This window comes from Trematomus bernacchii, unplaced genomic scaffold (genome assembly GCF_902827165.1).
Source record: "Trematomus bernacchii unplaced genomic scaffold, fTreBer1.1, whole genome shotgun sequence".
Classification (NCBI taxonomy): Eukaryota; Metazoa; Chordata; class Actinopteri; order Perciformes; family Nototheniidae; genus Trematomus; species Trematomus bernacchii.
In genome coordinates this window covers 9,138,225-9,147,925 of record NW_022987727.1, presented here as the reverse complement: position 1 = coordinate 9,147,925, position 9,701 = coordinate 9,138,225, and the positions used below count along the sequence as shown (strand labels likewise).

At 40.7% G+C, this 9,701-nt stretch overlaps 1 protein-coding gene across 2 annotated transcripts in view; it reads right to left on the bottom strand.

Annotated features, from left to right (window-relative positions):
- Positions 1 to 4,085: 4,085 nt before the first annotated feature.
- The window catches only part of snphb (syntaphilin b), a 41,506-nt gene continuing 35,890 nt past the window's right edge, over positions 4,086 to 9,701 (bottom strand). For both annotated transcript variants that reach the window (XM_034144659.1, XM_034144660.1), the window contains 2 exons: positions 8,739 to 8,888; positions 4,086 to 7,844 (listed from right to left, as the gene is read on the bottom strand). In XM_034144659.1, the coding sequence (XP_034000550.1) occupies positions 5,849 to 7,844; positions 8,739 to 8,888 (2,146 nt within the window). In that variant the 3' untranslated portion in view covers positions 4,086 to 5,848. The remainder of the gene's footprint in view (positions 7,845 to 8,738; positions 8,889 to 9,701) is intronic.

Below are 9,701 nucleotides of genomic sequence, written 5' to 3'. Positions count from 1 at the left end.
TGATAGTTCACCCAAATAACACTTTTTTTCTTCTTCTCTTGTACAGTTTTGGACCTTATTATCCATGCTTTGAGATATAAGCGGTCAGACTATACAACCAGCACAGCCCCTAGTAGACCCCCCCCCCTCCCCTACACACACCACAACACAGACTATATCACCCCTTGCTGCTAAATACCAATCAACTATGTGCAATATGTGCTATATGTGCAATATATATATGCCGTTAATAACTGTAATTTATAACTGGCTGCTAATCCTTAGAACCGTTACAAGGTGTGTTTTTTTGCATTTTGTATCTTGTAAATTGTGTAACTTGCTGCAGTTAAATACCATCATACTATGTGCAATATGTGCTATATGTGCAATATATACATTACATTATATACATTAGCCATTAATAACTGTAATATATACCTGGCTGCTAAATCCTAAGAACTGTTACAGGATTTGTATTTTGGAAAGTATTTTTTCTTTTACATTTTCTATTATATTTTTTCTATTATATTATAACTTAGTACTTTTTTTCTTAACATAGGTAACATTAAGCTGTCTGTGGCTCTTTCCTGCTGTAACGATGCAAATTTCCCCTCTGTGGGACTAATAAAGGTATTCTGATTCTGATTCTGATAACCATACCCTTTAATAATATAGATAGATAATCCACCTTACTGTGAACACTTTTGGTTAGAACTCGTTTTCTTTGCTCCCTAGACTCTCCAGGTCAACGTCTACATTGGTTCTGGAACACAGTAGAGGCACAAAATATACTTTTGAACCTGAAAATGAGCATAACAAATGATTCCAGGTCAAAAAAATAAGCAATAAAAACATTAAGAGAAATAAGGTTGAGACAAACACACAGACAACAGATACGTTTCCTCCATGCTGTTTAATATAGGGGCTTTTGGTCTTCCTTTATACAGTGTGGTGGGAGTGTGAATGCTGATGTCTTTAACTGTACACACTACTATTGCCATTAAAATAGTTAATTTACATTACATTATCTGTAAATATTAAGGATGTCAGCTAAATTCCTATACAAGGCATTAAACTCCTTCCATGTTAGTATGTTAAATGACTTGGTATAACCTCTGTTTACATTAACTATCATTACATAGGCTATGGAACACATACTCAGACAATCAGACAAGGAATAAAGCCTAACATGACAATACACATTCAAATATTGACCAATATAAAGAAGCCAAACACCCACCTCCCCCCAAAAATATTCAGCATCATTATGTGTTTTAGGATATACGTAGTATATAATCACTCAGTCTCCTCCTTCCACTCAAACTGTACACTGGCACCACCAACGCTACAGCAGGAAGGACATTTTGAACTGTGTCAAACTCAGGTTTATGGCCTCCTTGGCATTGCAATCATCTTTGAATGGGTTCTGATAAAGTGCGGTATGAGATTGATGGGAGGAAAGTCAGAATATAATTTTAATAAATAAATAAATTACACCCTGTAATCAACCCTTTTCTGGAACTGAAGCATTTATAACAATGGTTGGAATCCTACACAAGGACTGCGGGCCATAGTGTTATTCATTGAATAGGAAAATGTAGGGGCCAAAATGGCTCCAAGAATGTAATCAAGTTCAGGACAAGAGCCTGCAGACACAAAGATGTTACACAGGCCTGTAAGAAACACAGTATACATTAAACATAAAAAAAGCTATTGAATACAGAAGCAACCCAAAAAGGTATGTTTTAAAATCTTATATGCACAAGAGAAAAACATATATTATTTTTTTCATTGCTTTCTTGCATGCAGAAATTATCCCTTTGGTGCAAAATGAATGTTGTGTACAAGACAATGCCATGTGCACAATGTGTTGAATGATAATTGAGTATTTTGTGTATGCAATACATTGGATTAATAACTTGTGTGAACCAGAGGGGTGTTCTATGAAGTTATTCTGAAGAAATCTGACAAACCTACGGAAGGTCATTAGTGCCAATAATGTATTAAAGATTTTTTCATTTGTTTATACGTAGACTTTTATGAAAAGCCAATTGAGCAAATAAATGTGTTTCATGATATTGATATTGAAACAACAGTTTGGTCATGTTGACATGCTATATGTTTACACGTTAACACTAAAAATGATGGAAAGCCAGCAAAATTAATTTCCAGCAAAAGTTGCCTTTTTTCATTATTTTCCCAAAATAAATGTGTGATTTGACATCCAAAATTGTGTTAACACAGCTTGGTCATGTTATCATGCTCTATTTTTAAATAATAACGCTACAATGGTTATGAAAGGCCATTTGAGAAAAAACACCGTAGAGATTTTGATAACAGTCAAATGTGTCAACATGTTGAGTGTGATCCATACAAAAATGGATGACTTAATACATTGGGCAGATTTTCAACCCCTTATGATAGCACACCCCTCAGGTATATGTCTTGTTTGCACAACATATTAACTTACACAAAATCAAAATAGCACAAGATAAAAAAAACAGGGCTTTCGGGGATAATACAATAATAACAATGCACAACAGTTTAAAAAAACTCTTCAGACACATATATTACAATATAAGCAGCTAAAGTATAGACTGTTGTGCATAGAGGTAAATAAAGGGGATTGAGATGATTGCTGCACCCAACAACAAGCCTGAACTCCTAAACCTGGATTTCAATAAATACACCCTTTCTTCTTTACATCATCCTGCGTCCAATCAAAATGCGTCCAATCAAATTACATCAAACGCTGATGTAGTTCATTTACATGACTTCTATCATCATAGATTTGTTTCACAAAACATCAAAACACATTCTCACGGGAGTATATGGCTTTTTGTAAAACATGAAATAGTTTTAGCCTCCTAATCCATTTTAGCCCAGCAGATCATAAAGTCAGGAGATGGGAACACAACTCATGACAATGACAGTGATCTTGAGGTTCTGGATGAGCAAATATGGAAAAGTGGAAGTGGAGAAGAGGCATTCCTTTGTTTCTAAGGCATTACTTCAATCGTTTCATGGATCTCAATGCATTGCTAATGGCCGCTGCAAAAAACAAACACAGACAAGGCTTGTCATGATTGTCACTGACGTCTGACTATTACATCATTTGATCACATAGCATAAACACTGCTCATTCTCTACCAGTGTGTGTTTTTACATCAGCATTTAGACTTAAATGTCCATTATTTGTACGGCTTGTAGATACATATTGTGGTCAAGAGCTGAAATCAAAAAGCATGAATGAAAGGCAACTGCTTTACAGTATTCACAGAAATAATGGCATGTATTGTATTAATATTTTTAATAAAGATCTACCTGAATTTTCTGCATTATTTTAGCTACACACCTGTTTTATTTTTGCTCTAAACATGATCAGCACTATCTGATAAATGGCAGACCAACAAAACAATCAGTGGACACAACACTTTGGATACACATACAATCTCAAATTCAAGTAATTGCTTAAAATTCATAAAGTGAACAATAGTGCAAAATATGTCAACCAAAAAAACAAAAAAAGATTAATTCCGCTTATTTCCTCACTGAATAATTAAACAGTTCAGTTGGTGTCAGGCGATTCTTGCTGGTTGTATTGGGGCGAGTCTGACATTTGGACACGTTTTGATTATACAGTTACAGGCTGCTTATTTGCCCTTAGTACACATGAACAAAAGGATATGCACAAGATCAGCAAACATAAGACATTTCGGTACCACTTTACAATAAGACTGCCCTTATAAAGGGTTTACGAATAGTTTGTAATTCATTTATTAAATAGGTTGTGAACACTTTATAAATCATTAATAAGCTTTTATAAGACATGAGATAAACAGGGCACCTGTGACCGGTTGCTTGCCAAATAGTGAGCCCACATTTATCTGTACTGCTAAGCCTTATATTGGCTACCTAGCTTACTTCGTCTTCTTCATCAGCCAGCATCCTTGGTATCTGTTGCTCACTGAGTTGATTCTTGCTAAGTAGCCAATATAAGGCTTAGTCATCTTGCCAAATAGTGAGCCTGTGTTGATGTATGAAAACTATGTTAGAACTGGTTTAAAAATGGTTCTTAATGATTAATAAAGTGTTTACAACCTAATTCATAACCTAATTATCAACCCTTTATGAATCCTTTATAAGGGTAGTCTTATTGTAAAGTGGTACCGACATTTCAAATAAAATTCCTCACATTCAAACCAATTAAACACCCTGATCCTAAAGGTGATAACAACCTAGATATCTTTTGATTTTACATTTTGAGTTCACTAACATGTACTCTGTGTCCAGAAATGCTTTGCAGAATAATCTATTAAACAATGTTGATTTTATTCGCAGTGACTGACTAACTCTTGTACAGCGGACTTGAAATACATACTACCAGAGTGACAGTTAAACTACACCACGAGAGCATCAGGTTAGCAGGAATATACAGCACAGAGCACAGACTAAGCACAACTCACTTTATTCAGATCTACATCAAAGTGTCAAACTGAGTCAGTGAGTATCTACAAACAAGTGTCCGACCAAAGCAACCCAAATGGAGTTTATCTTATTTCTCAGTTCAGCTGAGTTTGCTTTGAATGCACGCTTCAGTGTATGACTGAGGACAGGTGAAATACACTTTAAAACGTAACGTCCATGTTGTTCCTAGTTACTCTCTCTTGTAGCCTGAATCCAAGAACAAAGCCATGAAGATAAATACAAGGAAAACAACGCAAAAATATTTTAAACTTCTGTTAGAGAATCTGGAAGGTGGATAGGACAGAGTAAGCTAGCTGTTCCCCCCTACTTCTGATCTTGTTGCTAAGCTAAGCTAACCGCCTGTGGGTTTTAGATTCATATTTAGAGTACGGATATGAGAGTGTCATTGATCTTCTCATCTAACTTGCGGCAAAAAAGCAAATAACATACTTCCAAAAGTGTCCAACTATTCTTTTAATGGTTGAGATGAACAGTTTAGGAGTTGAAACTGAGTAGCTACGCAGTCAATCATCCAGAGAGATGCTGTTCATGGAGAAGATAAACAGTAAAAACAATTGTTTATTTTTTTGTGTTCCTACCTAGTTTTTGCTTCAAATCTTTCTTTGGCCAAAATCATAACCCCCAACTCATTTCTGAGGCAGTTATTTTCCTCATTTCCTGTTCAAGACAAGTCTGTATTCAAGAAGTCCTCTGTCTTAATTTTGTCGACAGAAACAGTTAAAGCAGCAGTAATCTGTAGCAACAACATAATCGATCTGCCCTCTAACTGAGTTGAAGGTTCTTAACAGCATTGTTCTAGTTGTCTTTCTTGATAGTGATAGCTCAATGTTTTTGGTCTAGAGGTTGTCAAAGTAAAAAGAAAACTGTCTGCAGTCATACAGTAGGACATGTGTGACGACTGAATTAGAGTGGATCCTCCCTTCACTGGTCAGTGAGCGAAGTGTTGTACATGGACACATTTTTATACATACATAAGATCATTAGAACATTTGAATTTCGAGACAGCCTGGTAGATTGACAGATCGATGAACCTTGCATTTAAAAAGAAAACAATCAGCGTTCAAGCATAGATCATTCATTCTAATCAGCTCATTCAGTTTTGCAGGAGTCAGTAGTGTTAGCAGACATCTTGGTAGCAACAGCAAGGACCAGTGGGTGGGAGACGATAAGGATTAGGACCAAACAGAACAGACCTAACCAGTTAGAGGTCATAAATGCAGAATTCCTGTCCCGGATGTTCCCCTTAGCTGTTAACCTTGAAGAATGCAGGACAGGAAGTTGTTTCTACCACTTTCCTTACAGGTATCTTCCAACAAGTGAAGGACCCATACCCACACAGGAGAGGTTGTAGTTAAGGACCAGGACGGACCAGACTCTCCTCTTATATCTGTGATCCACCCATGTCTCCCCCGCCTGCAGGGTAGTGCCTCAACCCACCTCCCCTGCGCAGTGAGTGCAGCGCCACAGTGCAACAGCCTCGTAGCAGCGACCCGATATGATAAATGGGCTGTCCACCACGGGCGGGGCCGCGACAGAACCACGCCAGGGTTGGCACCACGGGGATAGCCACCGCCAGAAGATCAACCAGGAAGTGACGACTCCAGTAGCTTTTCACAATTGTCCCAGAGTCCGATGACTCGTCCTCCTTGGGTGTGGCTCCCCCTGTTGCGCCTTGTTCTTTAGCTTCATCTTCATCATTGTCCTCATCATGCAACTCCACCACAGTGACACCGGCGATCTCCTCTGAAGTGGATCTCCTCGGCTGTGAGGTGTGAGGCTGTTCTACGTCTGGTGTTAATCCTGAGCAACTGGGACTCAGTTCGGCGTTCTCTACCTGGGGTGATCCTGCTGCTAGACCAACTTCTTGCTGCCTATCTTCCATGCTGAGGTTTTCTAGTGTTGACCCAACCTGTCTGAATTCTTCACAGCTTCCTCCAAACTCACCCTGCATCCCTGCTGATGTTTCTGTTAAATCCTCTTCTGTTCCCTGAACTTCCAACTCATTCCCTCCCATTGAGCCCACTTGCGTCTGCTGCTCTTCTTCTGCCAATCTGACCACCGTTGTTTCCTCCCGTTGTTCCGTTGTCACAGCTTCCTTCTCTCTGTTCTCCTTGTCTTGCTTTTCCTCTTCCTCCACATCTTCTCCACAAAGAGGACTTTCCATGGAGCACGCTACAGTAGCGGACCTTGGTAAGGAAGGGACCGGTGGGGTTTTGGTGACCGGAATCGGCTCTGTGGCCGTACTCATCATTGTTGCGGTGGTTATTGAAGTTGTGGTGGTTATGGAGTCCAGATCCTCATCGCCCTCATCAGACATCCAGGTGGAGGTGGGGCTGCAGGCCTGGGAGCGGAATGTACGTTGCTCCGCTATGGTATCCAGATCAGAGGGGTAACCTGCCATTGCCGGGATGGGGCAGCTTTCGGTCTGAATGCCGGTCTCCCGCAAGGAGTGCAGGTAGAGGTGGTGGTGGGACAGGCAGGGATGGCTCCTACAGCCCGCTCCACCCAGACCACAACGAAGGGATGCCAGCCGCTCGCCCGTGCACAGCTTCTCATAGGTGGAGGAGTGCGGCATGGTGTGGGGAACAGAGTTGGACATATTGCGAGGGAAGGAGCGAGGCAAGGTATGGGAGAAGGTGTGAGGCAATGAGTTGGGCAGAGAATGGGGCAGAGGGTTGTGTAGAGTATGGGGCAGGGAGTTGGGCACAGAATGGGGCAGAGATTGGGAAAAGGTCTGTGCGTAGGAGTTGAGTAAAGATGCTGTTTCTTCAGAGAGGAATGCGGCCTCCAGCAGAAGGTCGGCCCGGCTGGTGACGTTGCTTTCCCCACAACACACAAAACCACTGTCCTGGGTGCCATCACCTGACAAACAAGGATAGTCCGGGCCATTGCCATTCCTGTCCCCAAGGGCTTGATCACTCAGCTTAGTGTAGGTGGAGCTCCTTGTCAAAGAACGGGCTGGAGAACAGTCGCAGGAACAAGACCCCCTTCCTCCTACTGCCGGTTTGGGTATTCCAGGACTTTCCCCTGATACAGATGCTGGTGCAGAACCTCCAACACGGGTCCGACTGCCTGGTATGGCTTCCCCCTCCTTGGCTAATCCAGCCTGGGCTAGCTCCATGTTGAGCAAAAGGTTCTCAAGCTTGTGGTTCTGAGTGTTGATGTCCTGAAAGTACTTCTGGACCCCTATGTCGCCGCTCAGCCCGCCAGCATCACTGAGCCTGTCGCGAACAGTGTCCACGGCCTGTTTGAGCTGCTGGATCTCCTGACGCGCATCCTTCAAAGCCAGTTGAGTCTCAACGCGGTGACATTCCTCCTCAACCCAGTCCTCCTGCATCTTGTAAAGCTGGCCCCTCAGGTCATCTATCTCTACGTCCCTAAGAAGGTGAAAGTGGAGAAAAGAAAGGGGCAAAGGGTTAGGGTTAGAACTTGGTATATAATATAAAAAAAAAGTCATACTATAAAAACGCGGATACAAGCGGCTGAGATGGGTTTTCTCCGCAGGGTGGCATGCGTCTCCCTTAGGGATAAGGTGAGAAGTTCAGTCATTCGGGAGAGTTGAACCGCTCCTCCTTCGCGTCGAAAGGAGCCAGTTGAGGTGGTTCGGGCACCTAGTAAGGATGGCACCTGGGCGCCTCCCTAGCAGTGGCGAGCCGTCAGGGCCCTCTAGGAGGGCCTAAGATATTCCACAAAAGAATATTTAAAACCATTAAAAAAATATATTGTTTTTTTAATATATTTATTTTAAATATTTTTCATTAGTTTTATTTTTCATTAGTTTTACCAAAATAACTTGATTTAATTGTATTTAAAATAACATTTCCAAAGAAATAAATCCTTTGAATCTGCCTATTCAGTTTCTGTTGGAATGTGAAGGGTTAAATGCTGTCTCTGCGAGTTACTGTGAAGATAGGAGCTGATTGGTGGTCCTGCTGGGGGGTGTCAGAGGGCCTAGGTATAAAAGTCACGGCTTGTCACTGCTCCCTAGGGAGGTGTTCCAGGCACGTCCAGCTGGGAAGAGACCAAGGGGTAGACCTAGGACCAGGTGGAGGGATTATATCTCTTCGCTGGCCTGGGGGCGCCTTGGAATCCCCCAGTCAGAGCTGGTTGATGTGGCCAGGGAAAGGAACGTTTGGGGCTCTCTGCTGGAACTGCTACCTCCGCGAGCCGACCACGGATAAGCGGGAGAAGATGGATGGATGGATGGATGGAAGACTATAAAAACGGACTTTCAGGGTTCTTTTTTAATAATCAGTTTCTCAGTATCTCACCTGTCTTGTAGAGTGTTGATGGTTTCCTTTAGCCTGGCCCGCAGGTGTCTGATACACACCTCTTTCTGCTGCAGCGGTGTGAGGTACTGCTCTGGTGGAGGGGGCCGGATGCCATGGTTGTCCGTACATGACGTGTATTTCTGGTGACGACTAGGACACAAGCATATGGAAGGTATTTTTCTAGGTTGACTTCAGTGACATGTTTATTCACAAGATGTAACCATCAAGACACTGCATGATATGTATATATCAACTATTTTAAAGTAGCTACCAAAATCCTACCACATTTTTTTTAATTTAATTTTATTAACAAATTATATTTAATTGTTTATTTGAGAATTTCTGGATTATTGATAAATGAAACTAACAATTCCAAACATGAATTGGACGTGGCCTACTTTTAAACTTGCATACATTTTTTTTATGGCTGTCACCTGGGGGGAAGCAGCCTTACATATGCTTAATATTTTAATAATATATAATCCTAATTGCATTGTTATTTTCTATTCTTTCTTTTTCTCTTTTCTCACTCTAAATATCCCCTCATATGGCTAAAGTATTCAAATTCAAAGGTTTTATTGTTTTATTGTTTATTTATAAGCTACAGTGTCGAAATGGCAATGAAATTATTCTGACCTGAGCTCCTCCAACAATGCAACATATATAATAAAATACTAAAATACAAAATAAAAATAAATAAAGATATTAGCCCAACAGTGGCTTGTTCCTTGTTTACATCTGAATCAAACAAACAAGTATAATTACCTCACTCACATTGCATTATGCAAACCTTCATTTGGACAATCAGTTTTTTCTGTTTAAGGAGCAAGACTTTGTTATCGACTACCAACTGAACTGTAAATTCAAAATGTCTGAAAGAGAACCTGTTGGTTTGTATCTGATAACCCACCTGTATTTCGTGTTTGTATTTGTAGATGTATTTTGTGTAATGTATATGGTACA